Source organism: Zosterops lateralis, assembly GCF_965231275.1.
Source record: "Zosterops lateralis genome assembly, chromosome: 29".
Taxonomy (NCBI): domain Eukaryota; kingdom Metazoa; phylum Chordata; class Aves; order Passeriformes; family Zosteropidae; genus Zosterops; species Zosterops lateralis.
This window is the reverse complement of record NC_139789.1, coordinates 949,714-977,344: the sequence shown is the minus strand read 5'-3', so window position 1 is coordinate 977,344 and position 27,631 is coordinate 949,714. Positions and strand designations below refer to the sequence as shown.

General features: G+C 57.4%; 1 protein-coding gene across 6 annotated transcripts in view; it reads left to right on the top strand.

The window, feature by feature from the left end:
- Positions 1 to 15,671: 15,671 nt before the first annotated feature.
- The window catches only part of NFIC (nuclear factor I C), a 39,171-nt gene continuing 27,211 nt past the window's right edge, over positions 15,672 to 27,631 (top strand). For 2 of the 6 annotated variants that reach the window (XM_083880035.1, XM_083880033.1), the window contains exon 1: positions 17,752 to 18,811. In XM_083880035.1, coding sequence (XP_083736161.1) covers positions 18,782 to 18,811 — 30 coding nt within the window. In that variant the 5' untranslated portion in view covers positions 17,752 to 18,781. Of the gene's footprint in view, positions 16,507 to 17,743; positions 18,812 to 27,631 lie in introns of those variants that run through there. The other 4 variants (XM_083880031.1, XM_083880030.1, XM_083880032.1 and 1 more) reach the window with 4 other exon arrangements.

Sequence of the window (27,631 nt, the reverse complement as noted above, 5' to 3'; positions counted from 1 at the left end):
AATCTCTGCTGGCACCCCATCGATCACCCCTCCTCACTGGGCAGGGCCAGCATCCACACACGACTTTTCTGTGGGCTCGGTTGGCTCCAGCACAGCCGATTTACTGCTGAGCCCCGGCAGCGATGCAGAGGTTGATCCGTCAATGCTGGCGCACGAGTCCCTGAGTCAGCAGGTATTGAGCGCAGGGCGAGGCCGTCCATCCATCTCAGGGAGCTGGGGATGAGAGGCAGGAAAGCTGCTCTCCATCATCCTGCATAGAATGGCTCTGCCGGAGATGGCTGTGGTGGGATCCGCAGGCCGGGCGTTCACAGCTGCAACGGCAACGAGGTTACTGGTGCAGCCTGAGGTTGGTGCCACTCATGGCCCCTCCATGGCACTGTCCCTTCCACAGAGCACCAGGATGGACACTGGTGGCTAAAACCAGGATCCTGCACCCCTCCACCACAGCCTGTGCCCGGTGAGATGGGGGTGGCTGGGGAGAAGGGTGTGGCAGGACATCCAAGTGCCATCACAGCAACCCATGCCACTGACCTCTTCCCAGGCACCATGGTTCTGCTGGGTTTCTCCCAGTTTCCAGGGGGAATGCTGCTCCGCATCCCCCCAGAGCCAAGGGCCCACCACCACCTCAGGGTCCAAAGGCATGGGGCACAGCCCACCGGCACCTCCCAGAAAGAGCGCCAAGGTGTCCCCAAGGTACGGATGGCTTCTCCAGGGCAGACCGAGCCGAGGCACCGCCCAGGGGGAAGGCCACGAGCGAATGGCGCCCTGCGGGGATCCGTGCACGGGCACTAGATGGCAGCAGAAGAGCGCGCCACGGGAACGGGCACCGCCGCCGGCACGGGAACGGCAACGGCAACGGGCATGGGCACGGCAACGGGAGCGGGAACGGGCACTGGCACGGGCATGGGCACAAGAACGGACACTGGCACGGGAACGGGCATGGGAAGGGGCACTGGCACCGGCACCGGCACCGGCACCGGCAGGGGAAGGGGCACCAGCAGCGGCACAGACACGGGCACAGGCACAGACACGTCACGGGCATACTCAGCCCCGGCACCTGGCGGCAGCGCAGCCGCGTCCTGCGGGGCTCGGGGCACCCCCGCGGGGCACTGCGGGGACAGTCTGGGATGAGCCCGGGGACATCGGGGGTTCCGCTGGCCATCCCCAGTGTGGGACGCTTTGCCGTGACCCACTCGGAGCAATTTGGGGCAGCTGAGGAGAGGAGTCGAGGTTTGCGAGTGACAGTGGGCCGGGGCGGGGGCGTGGGGGTGTGTGTGTGCTGTGGGAGTGTTTGGGGAGGGGCTGGGGAAATGGGCACCCTGCCCAGCTGATACCCAGTATGTCCTGTGGCACACTGACGCCTCCTGCCCTGGGTGCCTCACTTTTTGAGGGGGCTCTCCGCACACCTCAACAAATGCACCTCCCAAACGCTGTTCCAAAAGGCAGGGAAGAAACCAAATTGTTTTGCAGGAACACCCCAGCATATAGGAAGAAACTGGAGCGGTGGGAGAAAGGTGCTTTACTGAGCAGAGGAGGAAAATCCACACGTGCTTGTACACAGAGGTGTGAGGTGCCCCCCCCACATCTGCACATGCACACCGTGTGCAGAGGCACATGTGTGTGCTGCCCCCCCCCCACAAATATGAAATACATGTGCATGCACACACTCCTGTGCACACCCCCACACACATGCACACACAGTGGACACAAGCACGCACACACACACAGAGCTCCTTGCACACACACCAACCTGCTCTGGCACACCTGGGCAAGGCAGGTGCCTGCACACATCTGTGTGTCCTCCTGTGCACATTTACAGAGCTCACACATGCACACACATCCCTGTAAGCACTCTCACATCCGTGCACACACATGCACAGCCCTTCCCAAGGTTTCTCGTTAAAAAGTACCCGGGTAGGTAAATAGGGGGCAAGGCTGGGGGCCACTGGTGGGGACTGGGTCCAGGGCAGTCGCGCTGGGGGGGCTCAGCCCAGCTGCTAATGACCCACGGCTGGTGCCAGCTTTCTAATCCGTGCAGAGGTTCAGGACAAACTGTACCAGCGATTATATAAACCGACTCGCCTCTATTTATTTAATTCCCTTTTATTTATTTATCGCTCAGCCAATTGAAGGCAGGGGAGTGTTGCATCCCCCAACCCTCTCCTGCCTGGGCCACCTGCCAGCCAGCACCAAGGGCTGCTGTGTCCCCTGGAACCCCACGTGTCCCCCCACCACAGAGCTGCCGTGGGGTTCTGACACACCACATGTCCTCTGCCACAGGGTTGCTGTGTCCCCTGACATTCAGTGTTGCCACAAGGCTGCTGTTGGTCCCACACTCCTCATGTCCCCTGTCCCTCCTGCATGTGCATGTGTGTTCCTCAGCGTGTGCATGGTGGTGCCCAGGGTGTGTGCTGAGAGGATGCACCTGTGTGCATACACATCTAAACATGCATGCAAGCACACTTATGTGTGCACACATCTGCACACACACAGGCATGTGCACATGCCCACATGGTTACACGTGCACCTCCATCCACATGTGCAAATGCAGCCATGCACAAACACCCCCATGTTTGCACACCAGCACCATGCAGGCAGCAGCTGTTCTGCCAGCTCCTGTCCCCCGACCAAGGAGGTGACATGAGGACATGAGGCCCCAGCCATGTCAACAGACTGACAACAGGGCCCAGACTGAGAATTGGGGCGGGGGGGGGGGGCAGGCAGGGAGGAGGAAGTCCCATGGAGAAGGCACAGGATTCTCTCAGGGTCCTCTGTGTTCCCCAGGCACGCTGTGGCACACTGAGCCAGTGGGCTCCCACCCTGATCCCCTTGATCCCCTTCTCCTTTCACATGATGGGGGCTTAGGAAGCAGCAGAAGGAGGCACTGAAGGGATGCTGGACTGCACCCTGCCTCGTCTATCCTCTCCCCACAGCATTGCCCACCCTTGCCCCTGCCGTTACATAAAAGCCCAATGACAGTAAATCAAGGGGCAAAACGTCTCCCTCGAATTAATAACTGACTTCCTGTGGTTGCAGATTCACCCTCAGCGCCTGTTTGTACCCCCGCCTTTCCCCCTCCCCCCCTCCCCGCCCCCGGCTTGGGTTAATGCTCCCAGGCGCCGTTTGCCATTAACCAGCTCCAGCGCCATGCAGAGTGAGAGGCTGGGGCCCAGTTATCCCAGTTCAACCCAGGCAGTGATGTGGTGGGAGCCGTGTCTCCACTTAGGCAGGAGTGGAGGACCTGTGGTTCTGCCACCACTTTACTGGTGCCTTGGCCATGGCACTCCATCAGCTCCTGTGCAGGGCCAGGGCTGGGGACACATGGAATAATGGGACATGGCCAAGGCTCCCTCCTGTTCTCATACCAGGTACAAGGTCACTCCACACCCTTCCCACCTTCCTGCAGGCTGCCCATATGGGGTCTGGCAGAGCCTGGTGATCTCTCCATCACCACATTGCCATCCCTGGATCTGTGTCCTTCCCCCAGCAGCCTCCCAGTGCTCCTTGCCCTCCCATTTTGTAACTGGGAGCAGGCACTGCTCGCTGGGAGCCGGGACTGGAGCTGGGGCCAAGCCATTGTGCTGTGCCGCTGACTCGTGCGGGAAGAGCGGGTGCTCCCGGATGAACTCGGCTGGCGCAGCCGTTTCCTGGTACATTTCTTCTATATTAAAAAAAAAAAAAAAAAAAAAAAAAAAAAAAACACCACTAAATAAAATTCTTCTTAAACTAGTTAAGGTTGCTAAGAGACAACAATGTGCTTTATATGGTGCCTTATTGACAAAGCCCAGCTCTTAATAAGCTCTGAAATGAACGGCAAGCAGCTTGGGAAGCCCACACGGCAGGGCCGGACGCTGCATGCAGCCGCCTCCTTTCTCCCGCAGAACGGCCCTAACTCTGTTGGGCAGAACCAGGGAAAGGCCCTTCTCCCCCAGGGCTGGGGCTGGTCCCTGCTCCCATCCCTCAGCAGCTCCCCTGGGAACCCTGGCCACCACTGGGGTCAAGCCATGCCCTGCTGGCACCAGCAGCATTTCGGAGCCGCCTGCTTGGCTCAGGTACAGTGCCGAGAGCCGCCTCCACGCCCGTCTGCCAAACACCCACCAGCCCGGGCGCAGCCAGAGATGCTGCAGCTCCCTCGGGAGGGGGAGTGGAGCTGGCTGAATCCACACTGTCCATCCTCAGGCGTGGCGGGTGCTAGGTGCTGCAAGCCCCACTGTGGGCAGTGAACCCTTCGTTGGTACAAGAGCAAAGTGTGACATGTGGGGCCAGATTTGGTGTCGGCAGGGTCAGGCTGCACTCCTTGGCACAGGTGCTGAGCACCGGGGCTGGGCCCAGCTCTGCCACTGGCATGTGCGGGCAGGAGCGGGCAGGCCCTGGTACCAGGCAGGGCTGGCAGCCAGCTGGCGTGCCGGGGAGGCTGTGGGCTCTGCAAGAAGTGGGCACCACTCTGGAGCTGGTAAGGGGCGATGGGGTGACAGGCCAAGGTCAAGCCTTCTGCCATTCACCTGCTGTGATGAGCCACCCATAGCATGTCACCATGCTGGGTGTCCCCAGGAGAATAGGTCCTTCCCAAGCAGCAGCGTGACTGCTGGGGACCCCAGCATGGGGGACAAGGAATGAGCAGGAGGTGATGAAGGTGACAAGGAGCTGGTTAGGGAACACAGTGAGAAGTTTTGTGCTGAGGCCAAGGGCACTCTCAGCACTCCAATGTCTCGCCCTGCTGTCCCTCCTTTGCCACAGCTCCCAGAGCAGTTCAGCACCCTAATTTTTCCCTGCATGGATGATGTGGGTGATCCACAGTATCCCCACAGTGGGATGAACTGGGCTGTAAGTATATCCATGGCTTCAGCTCCAGGTGCTGGCTCCATGCCCAAAGCAGTGCCAAACCCAGCCTTGGCCCCGCCACAGCCTCAGCCCCTGAGGAAATGGGATGCTGCAGGCTCCTGGCTGCACCCAAAACAGTCCCAGAGGAAAAACATGTGCAGGAGCACACGTGTGAGGAAGAGGAGGATTTGGGGGGGTGAATAGCACCTCATTTGCCCAGGTCCCGGGCACTGGAGCATCCGTCAGCACATGGAGCCTGGGAATGTCAGTGGCTGAGTTGACTTTGGCTGGGGCCTGCCCCCACCTTGCCCATCCCACGGTGGCATTTCCCAGGGCCAGTCCCCACAGACTGGAGGGGATCCAACAGCCCCATTCCCCCCATGTCACTGGCCCTGGCACCCCTGGGCTTTGGGAGGTGACAGGCACAAGCAGCAGGATGGGGGTACCACCCCACAGCACCTCAGGCTTGCCCATCACCCCCTCTGCAGAGATCTTGGTTCCCCTTTCCCCAGCACTGGGGGCAGGTGGGGGCCAGGGCCAGATCCGTGCCTGCCTTGGCTACATCCCCAGCTTTTCAGCTTAGTGCTCAAATCAGCTTGTGAGGTGCCGGCTGCTTAGCACCCAAATCCCCAGCTAGGGCTAAAAATAACCCTCTAGGCCCGGCGGGTGGCACCTGGCACTACTCAGCACTGCCTTGGCACCGCCATGGAGGGGCCCTAGAAATGCCACTGCTGGAGTGGAGCAGGGACAGGGACTGGGAGGCAGGAGGTGGCCCCATCCCTCACCTGGGTGCCTTTGCTCACCACGGGCTCAAGGCTGATCTCCCCAGGGACGAAAGAGGTGTCAGAGAGGAAGGTGACCCAGTATGCCACCAGTTCCTCCCACTGGCACAACTGGGAGTGGTGCCAGGCATAGTGGCCTTGCAAGTGGGGCTTTTCCCTGCTGGCAGAGTCTCTGCAGTAATCCAGGAGGGAGTTTGGGAGGATACTTTAATGTCCTCATGCTCCATCTGTGACATGGATGCCGTCCTAACACCCCCAAGCACCTCTGCCCCTGGCACAGCCCCAGTGCCCAGCCAGCCTGTGATGAGTTTGTGCAGCCTCAGCCTTCAGGGGAGGAATTTGGGAGTGCTGCTGCTCAGACCCCTTGGCTGGAGGGAGCAGGTTGTGGCTGTCTGCCTCCTCTACAACAGTGGCCACCACCGCTGGAGGAGGAAAGCTGAATTCAGGAAGCCTCAAGCTTGTGTCCTTGCAGCCACCGGATGTTCAGTGAGAGTTGTCATCTGCCCTTGCACTGGCCAGGGGGCACTGCCTGCACACCTGGGGGACAGGAAGGGGAACAAAGTGCCTCCGAGCTCCCTCCGGCAGCCCCCGGCAGCCCGGGCCGTGCCGTGCCTGTCTGCAGCACGCTCGGAACATCGCCGGAGCCGTCACCAGTTTAAAAATAGCATCTCAGCAGAGTGCAACCGCGTTCCCTAAAAGCCATGTGGTTCAAGTTAGAGGATTAATTGGAAATGCTTATTTTGATTTGCAAAGTGATTGGATTTTTCCAGGGCATTTTGAAAGGAAAAAAGTCTGAATTTAATTATCACTATTCCAAAAAGCACCATGGGACTGAGTGTTTGAGGTCGTCTCATGTTTGCTTCACACCCTGCTCCAAAATGCAGGCGGGCTGCGGGGACGTGGTGGGACGTGGTGGGGGTGTCCTGCCGTGTCCCACTCCTGCTGTCAGGCCGGTCCCAGCTCCTGACCATTCCCAGCTCCCAGCCATTCCGGGAGGGAGGGGGTCAGAATGACCAGCAGCCGTCAGCCAGCCCCAGCATGCGGCACCCAGCAGGATGAGAGCTCAGGGGGAACTGTGTCAGCACAGGCCAGGCCTGGTTTGGGGAGGGTTTTCTTTCACCAAGTTGCTTTGTTTTTACCAAAATGGATTTTTAACAGTAATTGCTTTTTTCTTCTTTCTCAGGGAAAACATCATTTTCAATTACATTTCTCTGGGTTTCTATTGAAAAATGAAAAGCAAATGCTCGTTCTTGCTGGCAAAATGTGGAAAAATGTCTAGGAATATTTTTGTCCAAATGAAAACAGTTTCAGTTCTTTTTCGAGATCTCTGTTTTCCTGAAAAGAAACCACAGTTGCCTTCCCAGTTATTCTAGTCAGACTGGTTTTGAGACAGACTTCCCAGTTCCAAGGCTGGAGCTAGGTTTACAGTGCTGCCGGGCTGCTGTGGGGTGCCAGTGCTGCCATGTCCCTCCACAGCTGGTAGAATGATGGGGCAGCAGCAGAGTGACACCTGCACCAGCACCTTGGCAGGTCTGGGCTGCACCAGGCTGGAGAGATCCATGTTCTATGCAAAAGGCTGGGGCTGGAGTGTCATCCCCAGGGATTTGGGAATGTGACCTTAAACCCATATTTCTGAGACACTTTGGAGCCCAGGGATGGCACTGCACTCCCCACAGCCCTGTTCCCATCTTAGTGTCAGACACAGCAGCAGCATGGGGGTATCCAGGCGGGGTCAGGGGTGTTTAGGGTGTCAGGGGTATCTGGACCCCAGGGTAGGGCTGGAGTTCGGGACTCAGTTTGACACATGCTGGACACAGCAGAGCACCCAGAAAGGCCTGCTCACAGCCAAAACCCCCCTGGATTCAGAAATGGTGCCTCCATTCCTCCAAAATACCCTTTATTTGGAGGTTCTTTCTGCCTTGAAGTTCCCCTGGCAGGTCTGGGCCTCAGAGCTGGCTGGGATGCAGGACACACAGGGATGCAGGATGCCCCATGATGGAGGCTCCAGCTGCAGGAGCTGTTGGCTCCACACACCCCACAGTCCTGCCAGGCCAGAGGAAGGGGAATACAGAAATCAATGTTCAACATTATCACTGGGCTGAGATTTGGCTCAGCTTCTTGGCCTGTGATGCTGCCTTCCCCCTTCTCCCTGCTCTGGGAGCTCAGCCAGGATGGCTGGGCAGGTGGGAGTGCCAGCGCGGGCATTTCAGTGAGAGCCTGCGGGTCCTGTTGGCTCCATGCTACCAAGTGCTCTCCTGTACACCTGGGCTGGGCACCTTCCCCAACATCTGCCCTGCTCAGCCAGGGATGCTCCTTGCACAGAGTTCACCCATGTCCCAAAGTGCCATGGGAGCCAGGAGCAGTGTGCAAGACCCCCTATCTCAGCCACAGCAACAGCCTTCACCCCAAAAGGCCCCAAAATGTTGATTTTAAAAGATTCAGGATCCAGCAGGTGTGATTTTCCCCTGCAAGTAAGGAGTTGTGCCTCGATTTCCCCTTTCAAAACACAGGGGGACATGGTGCTTCTCCTGCAGCTCCATGGGAATGGGACAGCAGGGAGAGATCCTGCCTTGGGCCCTGGGAGGCAGGCTGGGGTGGGGACCACAGATCCCCTTCTTCACCCCAAAGCAGCTGAAGGGTTGGGCTGAGCCCCAAGGCAGCATTTGGGTGCAGCAGCTGGGAGGCTTCAGCCGCAATCCTACGGGAGAAGGAACAGCCCCGACGCTGGCAGCCAGCAGAGGATGTTTGCTCCCGCCGTCACGTGCCTCCACCACATTTAGACACCGGAGCAAGCCAGCCCCGGTGACAAACATGGTGCCACTTGGGTAAACACAGGCCCTCAGAGGCGATGCACCCGAGGCCACCGTAGAGAGAGATCCAAGAAACCAGAAAAAAAGCGGTAAATGAAGGGGGGAGGGGGAAGGAAAGAAAAAAAAGAAGAAAAAAGAAAAAAAAAAGAGCTGGGGGAATAAAAGGGGAGAAAGGTGAAAAAAAGAGGGTAAAAGTTAAAATAAAAACAACAGGCAAAAAAGGAAAAATGAAAGGCCAAAAAAAAACCCAAAAAAACGAAAGGCCAAAAAAAGGAAAATGAAAGGCCAAAAAAAGGAAAATGAAAGAAAGAAAAAAAAAACAAACCAGGAAAATGAAAAAAAAAAAAAAAAAAGGAAAAATAAAAGGCAAAATGAGCCAAACAATTGTCTTAATTTTTTTTTTTCCTCCTGGCCTGCTGCAGAACGGCTGGGTGAAACGCCGGGAGCCGACTGCCCTGTTTCCTTGCTTCCTATTACAAAAAAAAAAAAAAAAAAAAAAAAAAAGCACCACCCAGCAGCCCAAAGCAGGGATACAAAGTCCACTTGTGGCCCTGCGCTGCACCCTCGGCCCAGGCGGCAGCTGGGTGCTGGCGCAGGGCGCCTGGCACACAATGGGGGCTGTTGTTCCCGGAGCGGGAGCTGGCGGCAGTTCAGGGCCGGGCAGAGCATGTGCCGGCAGCCAAGAGCTGGCGTGCCTGGTGTTAACTCTCCAGGCCCTGCTCCGAGTGCCCTGAGTGCGAAACAGGCAGGGAACAAATCCAAACCCACCGAATTCCCTCGCCCTGGTATGGGGCGGGGTGAGGAAACTGAGCTGTTTGTCCCCACGCAGCTTGCTAATGCCCCCAGCCCCTGTGATAATTTGGGTTTTGTGAGCCAAGGCTGGACCAGACCATGAAACAGCCCCTGTACACCCTTCCCAGGGTTAACCAAGGCCCCCCCACCCTGCAGAGGGTGCCTGGCCCTGGCACTGACCCCACAGGGTCTCACAGCACCCAGCGCCCACTGGGCAACTTTCCCCAGGGAACTGCCTGGCCTTGGGGCACTGTCACAGCCAGCAGTCTCCATACCCCCGAGTGCCACCATATCCCCCAGGGAGCCTCCAGCAGGTTACAGCATCCCTCGGTGCCTGCTCCATATGCTCAGGCTGGTGCATGCCATAACACCATGGTGCGGGTGCCACGCCAGCTCTGGGGGTCCCCTGCCACCAGCCTGGAGTGCTGCAGAGGGGTGACCCTGCAAATCCCATGTTCAGACAGAACATCCTATCTCCTGGTGCAGCTCAATCCCTATGCTAAACACTTGGGCCATATGCTCCCCAAGCCCAAGGTCCTTGAGCTGCAGGTGGGGGCTGCTGCCCCCCAAACCAGTGCCTCACACAGCCCCCCCAATCACAAACTCCATTTTCCCTCCCTGCTCTACTGAGCTGCCTGGTCCTGCTAATAAAAAAAATAATAAGGACATGGAAAATTCTATAATATCCCTTTCCAGCTTCTTGGATTTGGCTTTCGTTAATTTGAAGCAGACCCTGGCGGGGGGGGTGGGGGGGTGGGGTGGGGGGGGTGGGGGCAGAAAGGGGGAATCAAATCAAACCAGAATCACGGCACGGAAAGCCAGTTTTCACAAAGAAAGACCCAAGCCAGCAACCCCAACATTTGAATGCAGCAGGAAAGGGAAAAAAAGTTTAATATGTGCTTAAAAACAAACGAGCAGTGGTATCATTTTTAATTAGGAGCCTATTTTCAAAGCCCTTATTACTTACAGTACATTCAGCATCCGAGTAATTTTCCTCCCTCATAAAATCATGTCAGGGAAGGGGGAAAGAGAGGGAAAATGAGGGAAATCAAGGAGGGAAGGCGAGGAGGGAAAGCGAGCCCCTTGTGCAGCCGAGAGCTCAGTGAGGCGAACGTCCATGCCAATTTGTCTGCAGTAATTGGTTTAGCTGCAGACAGAGGCTAGCAACGGAGTCTTCGAGTTGCCAAACTTTTCCCAGGAAAGGGACCCTTCACCTAATATCACTTTTGGGTATTCCCCCCGTTTGTGTCGCTCCAGGACACGTCACTCTGTGCTGGCACAATTGGAAGCTCCTTCTGGAAAACTAATACAATAATTCTTTGCCATTCCCCTCAAACTTTCTTCTTGCAAATTCCAGCCCAGTTTTCTCCTCTGGCAAACAAAATCCTCAGAGAAACCATTTCCTACCACAGCAAAGGCCTCATCTAAGGGCCACTGGAGGGTCCGAGCCAGCGCTGGGCTCCAGGGCAGTGTTGGGAGTGTGACCCACCACCTGGGCCCGGTGTTGAACTGGTGCAACTGGGCACTGGTGGTTTTTCATCACTGCTGCCAGGGTGTTTGTCCCGGCCTGGCCCTGGAGCGCTGGGCCCAGCACACACTGTGGGAAGGGGGCTGGGCGGGGGCCGAGCCAGAGGTGTTGGATCCAGCGGCAGGAGCAGGTACCTCATTACCTCCCTGCGCTTCTGTTTGCTTTGGCAACTGATTAAAATTCCCCCAAGATTCCTTCCCACTTCTGTTGGGGCTCCAAAACACCACCACTGGCCACTTTTGCCCTCCTCAGGCCCAGCTCCTGGGGACTGAATCCTCCAGGGGACAGGGTGCCAGCTGGTCCCCAAAATACTCACAGTGCTCACTGCACCCACTGCCCACCACTTTCACTTTCAGCTCCCCAAATCTTCCCTGTTCCTCTGCCCTCCCCTCCAGCAAAACTGTATTTGGGGAGATTTCTGTCCTCCCCTCACCCCTGAATGCTGCTCCCCTTGGCACACAAAAATTTTGGGGGGACCCTCCTGGCCAGTGTGGTGGCAAAGAACCACACCCTTGTGCCGAGGATGTCACTGGGGTCATTGGCACTGAGGTGTTCCTTCTTCCAAATCTGAGCTGCAGGGGCCAGGGGGCTGCCATGGCAGTGTGATCGTGACATGGGGACAATGTCAGAATCCCCCTCTGCCAGCTGTGTCTGCAGGGAGGAGACAAAAAACAAACTGGGATTCACTCACTCCAAACAAAGACTCAGGGTCATATTCTTCCCCATTCTTCCCACTCCAGAAATTTCCCCAAATTCCCCAATACCAACATGAAAACCAGTCCTGGGAGAGTGGTCAGATTTGATTTATGTCTTTTTGTGGACACACACACACACTCACCAAAAAAAAAAAAAAAAAAAAAAAAAAAAAAAAAAACAACAACAAAAAAAAAAACACCCGAGTGAGGAAATGTTTCCTGGTTGCATTTGGGGTTTGGTTGTTGTTGGGAGGGTTTGTTTGGTTTTTTTAAATGAGTGAAATTTTGGTGTTTGCAAGAATTCCTGGTGTCTCCATCTACACGTGGCTGCAAAAATCCTGGTCCAAGCCCCCAGCATAGGGAGGGCAGCAGCACCATGAGCCCGTGGTGGTGTTTGAAGCTATTTGACAACCCCCACAAAGCCCCTTTTTGATGTAAAACCAAGTTTTAGGGTCATTTTTGGGGAGATTTGCTCCGGTGAAGTCACAGTTCCCTCTGCCACGTTGTGTGAGAGCAGGCAAAGGGCTACACGAGCTCTTTGAGGGCTGGTTTCCAACAAATCTGGGGGGGAAAGGTGATGTTTGAGCCAATGGAAAAATACAGAGTGGAGGGGGAAAATTTGGGATTCATATTATTTTTTTTTACATCTAACTTGCAGCCAAAACAACAATAAAAAGCCACAGCAAAAATCCTAGAAACCCTTGAAATTCCTGCAGAATAATTCCCTGAAATCTGCTAGCAATTTTTAAACTGAAATCCCCCCCCTTGTCAGCAACAATTTCACTAGTTAAAAACCTGCTTTAGAAAGAAAGAGAAAAGGGAGGGAAAAAAAAAATCTCTTTAAATCTCTTTTCATTGCACGTTTTGGCTTTGAATCGAGCCAGGCCAGAACCTCTGCCTGTTTGGGACCCAGGCCAAGAGCCATATGCAGGAATAAAGTAAATAAATTCTGGTCAAAACCAGAATATTCTCCTTAAAAGTTATTTTAAAAACAAAGAAAGGCAGTAACAAAATTATCCCAACATGGATTTCCCTTTCTCTCCCTCTTTCCAGAGAGGGACGTGGCTCAGCCGTGCCGTTGCACCCAGTAGAATGGGACCTTGGAAAAAACCCTGCAAAAATGCTAAAAATGAGCCCCAAAAAAGGGTTAATGAGGCTGGGGGATATTTTCCCGTGGTGATGGGGGGGCATCCAGCCCTCTGCTGCTCCATGGGTATCTGCACCCCTTTGGCTGAGCCCAAAAGTTGGCATCGAGGTGTCTTAGCAGCACAAATCAACCATGAAACGCCCTTTTAGAAATAAAATCCAGCTTTGAGGGGGGCCCCCACAAATTTCCACTTGTTCCAAGCACTGGTTTTATAGACACGGGGTCGTGAGCTCACAAACAGGCCAGGATAAAAACCCAAGGAATGAACAAAGGGCCTGATCCAGCCACTCCCTGGAATCGGGGTAACTCAGCTTCTACCTCCAGGCTTTAATCCTTGCAAAAAAACACTTGGAGAAACAGAACTGCGCCCCAAATCCACTGCACAGCTTTCATTTTATTTGAGGCAGCAGGGATGACCTGCACAGGAAAATTAAATTGGGTTTGGATTCCACCCCTATCCTCAAAACACTGTTTTACAGGCAGCCTGGAAACACAAAAAAAAATAGGATTTTTGTATTTTTAGTGTTTTTCTGCCAGGGTGTTACACTAGGAATTTGGGTTCAGGCTAAGGGGGCTGCAGTGCGCAGGGGGCAGTGGGGACACTTGTCACAGGGCCTGGTGGCAGCTCTCCAGCCCCATGGGCAGCATGGCCCACGGCACCCCAAATCCTGCAGCACCCCCAGGGCCGAGTGACTCCCAGATCAGGGGTCAGGATTCGGGCTGCCCTTTACTCTGCCTCTGGCCCTGCCAGTACCAGGGGACAGGTGCCACTCACTGCGTTGAAATCATTTCCACGCTTGGCCAGTGCTGTTATGGTTCCTGCAGGATGAGTCCCAGCTGACAGAGGAGAAATGGGATCATTTCAGGGGAACAGATTGCAGGATGAATTTGGAAGGACACAAGGTGTGCCACTGGGCCACTGGAAACCCACAGGGATGCCTCAAAACCAAAGCAAGCAGCCCTTCAGCCCCAGCTTTGAATCACCCAGGGAATACTTTTAATAGAATTACAAAAATAAATAACCACTGCAGTTGTTTATTTATTATAAATAAATATAAACAATTATTTATAATAAATAATAAATAACTTATCATTAAGAAATAAATAACCTCTTCCCCTTCACCCTGCACCCCAGGGCCTTGCAGAAGGAAAATAAAATCTCAGCCCTGCTCTTTCTCTCGCATTTTCCCTTCTTCTTCCACCCTGGCACTGCCAGTCTGGCACAGCCCTGAAATCTCCCACAGCCTGAACCCAAATATTCACATCCCCCGCAAAACACGCCAGGCCAGGGGAGATGAGGAATCACTGGAGAAAAAAAAAACCCTGGCAGGAGAGAGGGAGCTGCCAGTGGGCACCACAGCGGCCTTGGAAGCGGTTAAAAATTGGCAAATTCTTCCCAGGGTTTATTTTTGCACTGTATCACACTCAGAGCCGGGCAGAAAATGCAAACTGTGCTCTGCGAGCAGAGTTACCGCCGAGTTTACATTCCTCGAGGCTTCTGGAGCTGGGACGAGGCGAGGGAACTGCTCGTTTCAGCCTTTTTTTTTTTTTTTTCAGCTTTAAAACAGGGAAGTGGCTTTTTTTTTGGGGGGGGGGAGCAGATGGTGATTAAAAAAAAAAAAAAACAAACCCAAAAAAAAAAAAAAAAAAGTTCTAGAGGTTTTAAATTTAAATAATTTTTCCTTTTTTTTTATATAGGCAGCTGGAATAAAATTAGATCTCATTTCCATAAGGCCGATGGCCATATTTGTATCTGACAAATAACTCAGTAAATATATGTATTATATATTAATATAATATAATATAATATAATATAATATAATATAATATAATATAATGTAATATAATACAATACCCTGTGAATGTACAAATTAATGTCCAGTATCTTGTGGCGGTATGCATGTGGTGGGTTTAGCAGGCAAAGGAGATGTAGAGGATGGATAAAATAAACCTCTCGTGTATCCAAAATCCCTGCTAAATTTGAGCTGAGCCCTTGTAAAAATGATCAGGCTCAGAGTAACCCCCTAAAAAATATATACATATATATAAAAGAGGGAGAAAATTATGGAATAAAAACTAGTGAAAAGACTAAGTAGTTTGCTTTAATTTTATTTTTAAAAAATATAATAAATTATTTAGCATATTTTTTATCATACTGAAACCATTTGAGCTCAAGGCAGACGGAGATTATGTTCCTGTTTGTTCAGGACTACGGAGCGTGCCGAAAAATCCAGGCACACGATGCACGCTTTGGCCCTCAGCAAACTGAAAAAAATATCTAATTTTTGTTGCCTTCCTATAGAAAAATATGGTTATTTGAAAGGATTAAGAGATTAAAGGATTACTCGTTAACAAGGGTTAAAAATCCAGGTCCAGACACAAAAGGGGTCGATAGAAATGAGGGAATCACTTTCCCCCCCACAAGCCCTTCATCACTCTCGGACCAAACCCAGTTCCCGGTTTGCTGCCAACTTTTGAGTGGGACTGGGGAGGGGTGGGGAGCCCTGGAGGGGATGGTGGATGCTCGAGAGAGCTGGAGTCGGGGGGCAGGGGGGGACACGGCCGGGGGGGTGTCTGCCCCCAGGGACAGGAGGGTGACAGGGAGGGTGACCAAGGCCGGTGTCTGCAACGAGGGGTGGGGGTGGTGAGGGGATGACATGGGGAGGCTTCTGCCTCTGGGAACAGGGGTGGTGGGGGGTGACCAACAGGGTGTCCGCAGCCGGGGCATCGGAGTGACCACCGGGATGTCCGCACCAGGGGGATTGGGGTGACCAGGGGGCGTCCGCACAGGGTGGTGAGGTGTGTCCGTGTGCCAAGGATAAGGGTGAGGGCGAGTCTCCGCGGCACGGAGCCGGGGCCTTGAGTGCTCAGGGGATGTCCGGGCCGGGGGCTGGCGGCCAGGGATGAGCGGGGATGTCCGGGGGATGCCCGGCGCCGGGACAGGCGGTGGGCCCGGCGCTGCCCGCGGCTCCTCCCCGCGCTGCGGTAGCTCCGCACCGGGGCCGCGCCCCCCGATCGCCCCCCCCCGCGCCAGGCAGGGCCGGAGGGGCGGCCCCGCAGCCAGCCGGCCCCGGGGGGGCCGCGCCGCAGCCCCCGCCACCTACCCGCAACCATCCGGGGGCCACCGTCGCGCTGCCGGGCGAGCGGGGCCGGAGCTTTCCTCCTCCACCTCCTTCTCTCCCTCCTCCTCCTCCCTCCCCGCCCCCGCACCGGGAGCGTCCCCGCCGCAACGCCGCCGGTGCCCCGGGCGAGGGGAGGAGGCAGAGGAGGAGGAGGAGGCGGGGGCGATGGAGCCTGGGCGCTGCGGGCTGCGAGGAGGAGCCGTGCCCGGCCGGAGTGGGGCTGCGCCGGGGGGGCGCGGGGGGGATGCCCGCGCTGCTCTGCCGTAGGCGCCGCCCGCCCGCCCCGCTCCCGGGCTTTATTTTTTTTTTTAATTATTTTTAAATTTTTTTTCCAAAAAAAAAATTTTTTTTTTTTTTTTGCTTGCCTTCCGAAAATACCCATCGCGTCCCCCCCACCCGCCATCCCCCAGCCCCGCCACCCCCACAGCGCATAAGGCCGGGCCGGGCGCGGGCTCCGCGCTCCCGCCGCCCGTCACCGCCGCCCCGCGCCCCCCGCCCCGCAGCCCGGCCCCCCGCCCGGAGCATGGCCCGCGGCAGCGCGACGGAGCCGGAGCGAGGGTGACCGCCCGCGGGGGACACTGTGCTGTGCCGCTGGCCTCGGAGGACTTTTACTATAATTACCATCCTTGTTGTTATTATTATTACTGGGTTTTTAATTTTTTAATTCTTTCGCGGGGCAGCGGTTTTTTTCTCCTCCTTCGGCGCGGTGGAAAACACACGTTTTAGACCAAAGTCACAAACCAGCCCATCCATCCTCTTTGCTTTGCGCTTCGCAGCAACTTGGAGCCCGTTAATTGCACTTGGCGATGGTAGGTCCCATGACACTTTCGTTTTCTCTTCTACTTCCCCCCTCTCCCCTTCACCCCCCCGTGTGCGCGTGTTTGCGGGTGCCCCCACGAGCAAAAGTTGCTCTCGGGGAGGGGGCGGCGGGGAGAGTTTAATACGGTGTCGGGGCGGGGGGGCGCGGGGCGGCGGGGGCGGGCGGGGGGAAGCTGCCGCCGTCTCTCCTCCCCCTGCCCACCCGCCCCGCGGTACCGAGGGGCGGAGGCGGCGGCGGGAGCCGCCCGGCGGGGAGGTCGCGGCGCGGCGCGGGGGGGAGCCCTCCGCAGCCAGCGGAGGGCTGGATGTAGCTGAAAATGGCCGCTAAAAAAGGGGCGGAGAGGCCGCCAGCCGCACCGACTTGAACTTGGAAGTGACGCCCGGGAGGGTCGCGCTCAAATCCGCGCTGCGCGGGGCCGCCCTGCCCGTACCGGGGTGGGAGAGGGGAATCACCGTCCTCGATGTGAGAATAAAAGCATTTCCCGCGGCCCCGCTGTGCGGGTCTTCTCCCGCTTCTCCTCCTGCCAGGCCACGGGGGGAGCGCGGCGACACAGCCCGAGCTGCCCCGGGAAGATGCAGGGAGCGGGCCCGCACGGCCAAGTTTGCGCGGAGCCGCTGCATCCCGCGGGGACGAGGATGTCCCTGCGGGGGGAGTGTGCGGGGTGAACCCCAACCCTGGGCAGGGCTGGGGCGCGGGATCCGGCAGAAGTTGAGAGTGAAAATCAGTTCTGCGGGGAGAGGCGCTGCGAGGGCTTGTCCCCGGAAAAAAAAAAAAAAGAAAAAAAAAAAAAAAAAAAGCGGTTTTCTTATTTTTCGGGGGGAGACAGCGCTGGAGCCGCGGCTCCGCGCCGTGAGCGGCCGCGCTGCGGGTCAGGTCCCCGAAGGGAGCGGCGACCGCCGGTGCGGGAGGGGAGCGGGGCGCGGCGCGGCGCCCCGGCCCGGGAGATGCCCGGGGATCCCCTTTGTGTTCCGCCCGTGGCGCTCCCTGCGCGCTCTCTAATTAGCGTCATTAGCGCCCGCGATCGGCCGGGGCCGGGGGTTGCGGAGTGAGAACTTGAGGTTTGGACTTTGCCGAGCGCAGGCTCCGCTTTTTTCGTCTCCCGCTCTCTTTGTGCGGGGGTGGTTGCGGGGCTCCCCGGGACGAGGGGGGGCGCGGGGCTGCCCGTGGCACCGTGATACTGTCGGTGGTTAAATAACGCGGGGGAGGGGGCGGGGGGGCGGGTGTGGAATAAGCGTCTTGGCGGGATGAGCGGGATGCGGCGGGGGCAGCGCGGGGCTGGCGGGGCGGCCCCCCCGCACCAGGGCTGGGTGCGGGCAGTAACACCACTACCAACCCCCTGCGCCAGGGCCGCTGCCCAGAAGTTGCACATGAATCTGCAGGGTTTTTTTTTCTCTCCCATCGCCGGATTTGCTCCGTTAAGTTAAAAAAAAAAAAAAAAAAAAAAAAAAAAAAAAAAAAAAAAAAAAAAAAACTAAATACCCAAAGCCGGGCGCTCGGCGCTGGCCGCGCCGGGCCGAGGGGGGATTCGCCGTCCCGCGGGGGCCCCGTCCCTCCCCCGCCCCCCCCCCCGCTCCGCAGCGCCTCGGCCCTGCGAGCCAAAGGGGGTTCCTACATCTTTAAATGGGATGTAATATTTTGGGATGGGCTTTTTTCATAACGTCACTTCATTCCTCGTTTTTTTTTTTGGTTTTTTTTTTTTTTTGTTTTTTTTTTTTTTTCATTTTCTCATTCTTTCTTTCCTCTCTCTCCGCTGCCCGGGTCTCGGATGAAGCCGCTTCCCTTCTAACTTCCCCGCCGCCCGTGCCTGCAGGCTGGGTGCGGACCCCCGACCCCTCCCCGGGGTGAGGATGACCCTTCTGCCTCTTTAAACCGCCTCCCCAAACCCCCCAAACAATCAACCACAACAACAAAAAAGCGCTTTATTTTCCAAGGGGGGGAATTTTGCTTTTTATTTTTTTAAGGGTTGGTTTGTTTTGGGGGTTTTTTGGTGGTTTTTTTTTGTTTTGGTTTTGGTGTTTTTTTTTAGTTTTTTTAGGTTTTTGGCGGGGGGGTGGAAGTTGGAATCTTTTTATTTCCTCCTCGGCCCCCCCTCCCGCGGGGCCGCCCCCCCGTGCCCGGCTGCCCCCCCCCGGGCCCCGCAGAGCCGCTCCGGAGGAGAGAGAGAGAAAAAACGCCCGGACTGCTCCAGCCTCCGAAATGACTCAGTAACTTTTACGCCTCGAGTCTCAGCCCTGCAATTAGGCACTTTCCCAGCACGGCTCGGGATGTATTCGTCTCCTCTCTGCCTGACCCAGGTAACCGGGACCCCCCCGCGTCCCCCTCCTCCTACCAATTTGCTCTTTTCGCTGCAGCAGACTTTAACAGTTGCAATACCAAAAAAAAAAAAAAAAAAAAAAAAAAAAAAAAAAAAAAAAAAGCGCAACACCCCCCTCCCTAAAAATAATCATAACAGAGAAAGGCGGGTTGGGGCCGTGCAGGGCTGCTCAGAGGAGCCGCGTTCCCCTCTTGTCCCCCTCCCTCGCCTTTTGCAGGGTTTTTTTATGGTGTTTCTGGTGCTTTTTGGGTTTTTCAGCCTTCACTTTCACTTGGGGCGTGGGGGGGTTGGAAGATTGCGTTGTGGTTTGGGTTTTATTTTTTGTTTGCTACACCCAGAGGTGTGTGGTGTGGGGAAGCCGCCAGCTTTGGGGGTGAGGGGGGACACTGTAGGGTGCAGGGGGTCCTCGGTGGGTTCGGGGAGCCTCAGGAGGGGCTCGGCATTGCAGGCTCGGGCTCGGCCGTGCTGTCTCTTACGTAGTGTGAAACTTTTTCCTTCCCCCCTAGTCTAGCTGCACATGGTGGGGTGCAAAGGGTGTGGGGGGCACGGGCATTTTGTTCTAAATCCTCCAGCTTTGGGACAATGTGCACCCGGCCATGCCACGCTGCGCCAGTGGGCGAGAGGGCAGGGGGGGCTGTGCACAGCAGGATGTGGGGGGCACCCCCTCAGTATCCGAGGTGAGGGGCAATGCCAGCCCCCGTCAGGGTGTCGGAGTGACGAGGGGCAGCCCCAAGCCGTGCATGGGGACACTAGTGTCACCCCAGGCCACACTGCCGTGGTCCAATGGCATGCGGCAGGGTGGCTGTGCTGGGCCCACGGTACAGGGGCGTCCCCGAAATCTCCCCGCAACAGCTGGTATGGCCACAGTGGGGAGATTCAGGAACCACCCCCCCCCCTGCTTGCCCACAGCACGACCACTGCGGCTCTGCCTTTGCATTGTGCTTATTGATCGCTGATATTTATTTAATTATTGAGCAGGCAGCTTTCCCCGCGTCATAACCTGTTCCCTGCTGGCAGACGCTGCCCACTCTGGGCCCGGCCTCGTGCTGCACCCCGCGGGGGCTCTGCTGTGGGGAGGGGGTGCTGCTGCAGGACCACCCTGCCCGTGCCAGACCCCCTCCCTCGGGACGGAGCTGCGGGCTGGGTCTGGCTCTACCTCGGAGCTTGGGCTTTGCTGCCCATGGGGCCCGTGGGGATCCCCTCGTGGCATTGTGAGGTGTGGGGGCAGTGCAGGGTCTGGCCCCGGCTCTCCCTGGCAGCAGCGTGAGGCTGGTGAGGACACGGGCAGGGTGGACAGCACCAGGGCTGCTCAGATGACCCTGAAGTGGTACTCCCTGTCGTGTGGTTGACTTGGCAAGGGTCACACCTCAATCTGGCTTATTTACTTCTCTTTCTTTCTTTCTTTCTTTCTTTCTTTCTTTCTTTCTTTCTTTCTTTCTTTCTTTCTTTCTTTCTTTCTTTTTCTTTTTTATCTCTTCTTCTTTCTTTTTCTCTTTCTATATTTTATTTGTGCTTTTTTCTTTTTTTCCCTTCTTATTTTTTTTTTTTATTTTCCCTTGCTTTTCTTCTTGCTTGCTTGCTTTCTTGCCCTTTTTTTTTTTTTTCTTTTTTTTTTTCTTTTTTTTTTTTTTTTCTTCTTTTTCCTTTCCTTGCCATCCTGCCTTTCCCACCCTGACTTCATCCCTCCCAGGGGTCCCACCACCTCCCAACCCTCCCAGTCCCCAGCTGGTGCTGGTTGGCAGCGCCTGTTGTTGCCAGCTCACAGTGCTGGTGTGATGAGGGAAGCCGTCGCTGGCCGGGCCGGGGCTGGCAGGAGCCCTTCTCACCAACCCGTGCTGTTCCCAGCACTTCTCCTGGCCGACGGAGGAGAGCTGGTTTTTCCTCCACGGATCCTCTGCCCCACTGCCTGGGCACGGGGAAAGCTCTGGAGTCCTCCCCCTCACCCTGACATAGCCTCAGCTCCGATCCAGCCCGGCTCGGATGGGACCAGCCATCGTCCCCCACCGCCAGCCCAGCCATTCCCGTTCCCATCCCACCCGCGCGGCGGGCAGGCTCGCCCGGGCTCGAGAACTGCGGATGGTGATGTGGATACATTGGAACGTGCGCGGGAGCCGCCCTGCCTTAGCCTTTGCGCATCTCCCCACCACCACCACTGCCAGCCCCTGGAGCCCGGCACGGCCGCTGGGACCGCGGGACCCCTCAGGCAGGCGCCCTTCCCAGCCGGAACAGGCCCGAGCTGGAGAGCCCAGCGGCACCAAAATAGCCCTGGCAAAGGCATCGCCCATGACACGCTTCTGGCCACGGCCTCGGCCGTGTCTCCCATCAGGGAAGAGGGTGGCTTTGTGCCCTCCCCAGCTCTGTGTCCCTGCTTGGGGACTTCCTCCCGCTTCTGCAGCTCACCTCTGTCCCCTCTCAGGGACAGGCCGGGAAGTCAAGAGGGAGCTGCCTAGATTAGCAGGGAAGCAGCACCGGAACTGCCGCCACTCACAAGGCCTCACCCTGCCCACGGGGAAGCAGGGCGGGGTGCAGGGGGTGTCCGGCTGCCCAGGCTCCAAAATAACCCTGGAGCTGAGCACCTGCCAGGGACCTGTACATGTGTCCCCTGGGATCTGCTGCCGAGAAGCCGAAGGGATTTCCAAAGCCATAACGGTTATCCTTGGCTCCTGGATCTGCAGTGGGGAGAGATTTGGGATATTTCTGGTGGGGGAATATTGCAAGTTTTATGACTGGTGATGCTCCTACACCTCTGGCTCATGCCTGGTACCTGGCAGTGCCCCCAGTACTCCCCCAGCCCCCCACCCTGGTACCTGCAGGATGGGAATGAAGTGAGATAGGCGCCATCCTCCAAGGCAGACGCAATGCTGGAAGCTGAGCATCCCGCCAGGATCTGATCAGAGACCCTCTTCCCTCTCCCCAGGCTCTATGCTAGGGGTGCAGAGCTGATTTTGGGATGGCAGAGGCAATGCACCCGCACTGCCTGACCGAGAGCCAGTGGCCAGGCATGGACCCCCATGTGTGCCACAGTCAGTGGCTCAGCATCTGAGGGGCGTTGGACTAAACTGGCCTGGCACAAACGTCGGTACCAGCAAACGGGCACAGCTCAGGGCCTGGGGGTGGAGCTGGGCTGCCAGAAGCATTGCAGCTACGTGGCACGGTCACAGCCACATCTCCAGGCATCCGAGGGGATCCCACCTCTTCCCGGCCACAGCCAGACTCTGGACATCACTCGGCTGCCACCGCTGCTGCAGGCATGTGGCTGGAGAGGGGAGCTGCCTGCTGGGAACATCTCAGGGGGCATCCTTTGGCAAGCTCGCTTCCCAAAAGCACTGGGGCTTTTCAGCACCGGTGCTCACCCCCTCCACCAGTAGCTCCGGAGAACTGGTTTCCAGCCGGGAGCTCAGATCAGCTGCCAAAGGATGGGAGCAGCAAGCCGGGCATGGCGGGGGAAGAGAGGGAAGGTTGCAACACACTTTCAATTCTCCCATCTGCTGAGTATTGTTTGGGAAAAACAATGAGGCTGTTCTTTAAATGCAACCTTCGGGAGATCCTCGCTTTCCCTGCGGCGCCCGCCACGCTGTGCCCGCCTGCCCTGGTGAGCCCTGCCCCACTGCTCGTGCCCACTGCTCCTCCTGCCTGATCCCATCTTAAATCCTCACCCAGGAAAAACTGATCCTGTTTTCAGTGAGGTTTCTGATGCTGGATTGGAGGGCCGGAATGGGCATGTGGAGAGGCAGACGGGATAAAGCCAGCTGCATGAGGGGCTGCTGGCCGGCGCTCACGCTGTGCTGCCCTCCCCCTCATCACCTTGAACTTGTCTGGGGCCTCGTGCAGTAAATCAGCTGCCCTTTTTGAAGATACCTGCCGATTTCTCTCCTCCCTGGGCAGCTTTGCCTTGCCCACGGTTCCCTCCCTGACCATGGTTCAGGTCCCTCATGCCTGCAGTTCCCTCTGTACCAGGGCAGGGAGTGATCCCACCGCATGCCCAGCGCTGCCGGTGTGCACACGCCTTTGCAGACTGCTGAACAAAGCCCAGCTGCCAGAGCCCAGAGCACTGCCTAGAGCTCTTGGAGCAATTGAGAATGGCTCCCTTTGGCGTTTTTCTATTCCCCTGAGCCTGGTAGGACTGGGGATGGATGCTGGGAGCCGTAGTCTGACTCTGTTTTGACCTGGTGGATTTCCCCCCTTGCAGGGGTGGCTGTGGCATGGGCAGCATGGCCAGGGCAGTGCTGGCGTGGCAAGGCTCGCTGGGCAGAGGAACCATAGCAAGGGCCAACCCAGCCAGCCCTTATCAAGGCACAGCAAAGAGCAAGAAAGGCGGCTCCCCGAGGAGCCCTGGGCAGCCCTGGAATGGGGAGCTCAGGGGCCCAGGGCAGAACTGCCACAGTGGCACTGAGGGATCCATCCCAACCCAGGGCTGTGCACTGTGAGGAGAGCCTGAATAGGGATTTGGTACTCACAGGGAAAGGGAGAGTCAACGTCTCCTGCCTTTGGAGGTGGTAGAGGTAGATCCCTGCCAGGCAGGGCTCTCTGGGAATGGCCCCAGGGACAAGGACAGCCCACCCACCTTCCTTGCCCAATGGTGCCTGTGCTAGCCATCCCTGTGCCTGGCCCCTGGGTATGTCCCTGCAGCCCAAGGGGTGCCCATTTCCCCCCATCACTCCCATTGTGCCTGCATCTGTTCTAGCCACAATCCAAGCCCTTGGTGGCAGGATGGGGATGGTGACAGTGATGGGGAGCATCCCCAGAGTCCCTCACTGGAGGGGAAGAAAGAGGGTTGTCGGGGAGGTAAAATCCCTCCCTGTGAAGCTGGCATGCTGCCTGCCACCCCCAGCTATGCTGTGGCTCCTCTGTTTAGGGATGGCAGTGCTGCTACAGAGCATCTCCAAGGGGGCTGGCTTCCCGTGGGAGGGGGCTGGGGGGACTGCTGTCCCCATAAGTCCTTGCACCCAAGCCGGGAAGTGTAGGCAGGGCCCTGGGGCAGCAGGGATGTGCTCCTTAGGGACCCATGGGGAGAGGATTTCTCCCACAGCTCCTTGGGGTGTGCCGGGCAGGTCGAGGCAGGGTGGCAAAGGCAATGGGAGCAGCCAGGGCATCAGTGGGGGCCAAGCCCTGCCAGAATCATGTGGCATCACTCTTGACATCCGCATGTCATGGCTGAGGGCTGCTGGTGGGGCTGAGTCTGAGTGGGGCACCCCTTCACCAGGGGTGGGTCACGAGTGCCCAGTGCCAAATCCTCATGGATTTTTGGTACCAAGATGCTTTTGGATGCACCAAATTGGTGCAAGCAAAAGCCTGAGCTCAGCCTCCCTCCCTACCCTGCAGCCAGACACCCTGAGATCTTCCCTGCGAGGGGGGTATGCAGACCTCTGGGATGCGCCAGCTGCAGGCAGGGGTACCCCTGGGCATCCCAGGGCCTGGCTCACACTCGGGCGGGCGGCTGAGCTCGCCATCCGTCATGTTGGCCCCGGGCAGGCATCCCCCGCGGCCGGGCGCTCTGTGCCAGCTTGGCCGGGACCCAACACCCAGCGCCGGCCGCCAAGACCCGGAGCTTCCCAAGTCCTGGAGAGGAGCTGGGAAAGGATCCCGTGGCTCAGGTGCGGCAGCGCTCACGCGTTGGGGGACCTGGGGCCAGCCACTGCCAAGGATTGATTTCTCGGTTAACTCACCACTGCTCTAAAAGCGCATTAATCCTCCTTCCCCGGCCAGCAGCCAGTGCTGAGCAGCATTTTGGGTGAAATTTCCAGGTCTGGGCTTTAGGCTGCCTGGCGTGGACATTGCCCTCCCCACCACCACCACCACTCCAGCAGCACTGCCTGGCACAGGAACACTGGGATCCGTCCCTCCTGCTGACCCCTCTTCCCTGGGAGCTTATTCAAGTCCAAAGCCAGGTGGATTTTTTTTTTTTTTTTTTTTTTAACTGGGGGTTTTATTTTGTTTTTTAATAAGGCTTTCACTCTCCTTGCGAAGGGCCCCTGCATTCCCTTCATGGAAAAAATGGTATTTGACCGGCTGTTGTCCAAAAAAACCCCCAACATGTTTCTGATCACGAAAAACCAAGAAATATTTTTGCTTTCAAAGGAAAAAAAAAAGTCCATGAGAGAGAAATGTTGATTTTCCACTCAGACACTTCCCCTTTCCCCAAACCAGCCCTGAAAAAGGGAGGCACCGCTGCACCCTCCACACCCCAGGATGTCATCCTGGGGGTACAGTCCCACCAAGGGGCACGGTGGATGTCACCCAGGGTTCATCCAGGTGCTGGTAGGTGGTGGCAACGCCAAGTGTGTACCCCTCTATCTGCTCAGACCCCCTTTTCCAGGTGCTCCCACGTTGCACAGGCACGTGGGGCTGCCGGGAGGACGGCGAGTGCCGGTGACCTGCTGGCTGTCCCCAGGGAGCCACCCATCACTGTGTGCTGCAGAACCGCCGCTGCCAGCCCGCCTCACCCCGCTGCCACAGGCGACGAGGCTGCTTGGTCCCACGGTTGCCTGGCGGGAGCTATGATGTGCCGGATCCTGCACCCCCTCCCGCCGTCCCTGGCTGCTGCCCAGCGATTTGGGAAAGCGAGACGGCGCAGGCTGAAATGTGACCCCCGCCACGCTGCGCCGCAAAATCTCCTTTAGTAACCTGTGCGCCAGGACAGCGAGCGCGCAGCGTGAATACCAATGAGGAGAAAAGTGCCGAGTAAAGAGTTTTTGATGGAAATGGCATCGCATGAGAAAGAGAGCGGGAGCGAGCGGGCGAGTGCGTGCCCGGAGCCTGCGCTGCGCACGGGCACAGTGGGGCAGACACGTGTGCGCACCTGTGGCCCGGGAGGTTGGAAGCTGAGCATGGCACGGTGCCAGGGTCGTGCCACCCCGGCGAACACGAGGGAGATGGGAATGGGGGTGATGAGCGGAGGGGGCTGCGAAGCAGCAGTTCAAGAGACACGTGGCAAATAGTTGCCAGGGGCAGCGTGTCCGCAGGGTCCGGGACACTTCCGCGGCACATCGTGGTCCCGGCCACAGGGAACGGTTCCCGTCCCCCGGCGCAGTGCGCTGCTGATCAAAGGCGCAGGCGGGGAGGGAGCGGGCCTGTGTGAGCAGCGCCCTGGCCGCGCGCCACCCCACCTTCCCGCTCCGCTCCCCCGGGAGTTTGTTAAACAAATTTCTCTAATTGCACAACCCAAGGAGTTTGTTGGAGAAAAAAGCCGGGGAAATTCCCCTCCTCTGGGCCACCCCTTCCCCGCTTCCCCCGGGGCAGCTGGCACAGAGCGAGCAGGTCCTCCCCACGACCCCCGGCTCTGCGGGAGGCTGTAACCCCGACGCCTGCAGGGCGCAGCTGCGGGGTGTCCTCGTGTCACCCCTGCCTACGCAAGGACGTCCCCTGCTCGACCTCTTCGCAGCCGGGTCATACACATTCCCTCCCGTCCAGCCCCCGGGGTCAGACTCTGTCACCTAACGCGGTGACACCCAGCACCGTCGTCTGCCCTTCCTGGCTGACGTTCTCCATCGCTTGGCTGAGCACCCCTGGAAACGGCCTTTGTGAGCCTCCCGTGGGCAGCCCCTGACATCGAATCCTGTCGGATTAGCAAATGTACGGGATAAAAGCCTCGGCTTGGCGGCAGTTCTGTGCCGGGTGGGGGCTGAGGCGGTGGCCCTGCCAAGAAGGGACGATGCGCGGCCGGGTCCTGCCCCGGCTCTCGCTGAGGTCATGGCTATAGATAGCCTGAGAGGGCGCAGCGCCGAGGGCAGGATCCTCGTGCCCTTGCCAGCTGCACCGAGAGCCCTGTGGGCACCCGCTGCCTGGGAGAGACGCTGCCAGGGCGCTGGGGGTTGCTGATGGACAGGTTGGCTGCGCCAGCCACTGGCCATCGCCAGGTGACAATCTGGTGCTGCAGGGTTTGATTCTACACCTGCAGGGATGCTCAGACTCAGCCACTCTCCATCCTCCATGGTGAGTGGGGTCCTGCAGCCTCCGCTGATGCAGTGACTTGGGGTGGCTTTTTCTGTGGCTTCCCACCATGTTTCTTTCTTCCTCTGCTCCCAAGCAAATGCCAGGCTGAGGCATTTGCACCCCCAGGGTGCGACCATGGATGCAAAGCTGCTGGGTTGAGGAGTGCAGGGCCAGGGTTTGTCCCCTCCAGCCACCCAGTCTGTGTGTAGCTCAGCTCCCCGCAAAGCCAGGCAGGCGTGTGCCTAGGGTGCCTCCGCCAGCCCCATGGGGCTCTGGAGCGCCAGGGTGGCTGGGAAAGGCGTTGTTGATGAGGGCACTAAAAATAGAGTGGGACTGGGATCTTAATGGGACTTTGTGGGAAACCTGGAAACATTTTCTCATCCCCATAAATGAGTCCAGATGCATTAACGATGACTGCATCGCATCCTGAGGTACCGCCGGAGGGAACCGGGACGCGCTCACCAGCTTCCTCGCCTTGCGGTGGGGAATTGGTTTGAGAGAGCAGTCAACCAGCAGCAGCTGGGGCTGAGCCATGATTGCTGTGCCCTATGTGGGGACAGGGGCAGGAGCTTGCCCTGTGAGCAGGAGGTTGTCCATCACCTTAGTAAGCACCTCAGACCCCATCCCAGGGTTTCTGTTCCTAGTGGCTGTGGGCGCTCACAGCTTGGAATGTGGCAGGCAGCAAGCAATGTGCACAGGTTGGTCATGGCGCTGCAGCCCCACAAGCTTCCTGGAGCCCTCTAGGCCCTGAGGTGGCCAGTGGGGGGAGAGCGAGGTGATCCAGGAGGGCCCCCAGTCCCAGGGCCAGTGGTGCTGCTATGCTGGTACCCCAGTGTGCCCTGCGGTGGCATCAAGCTGGTGGGATTCA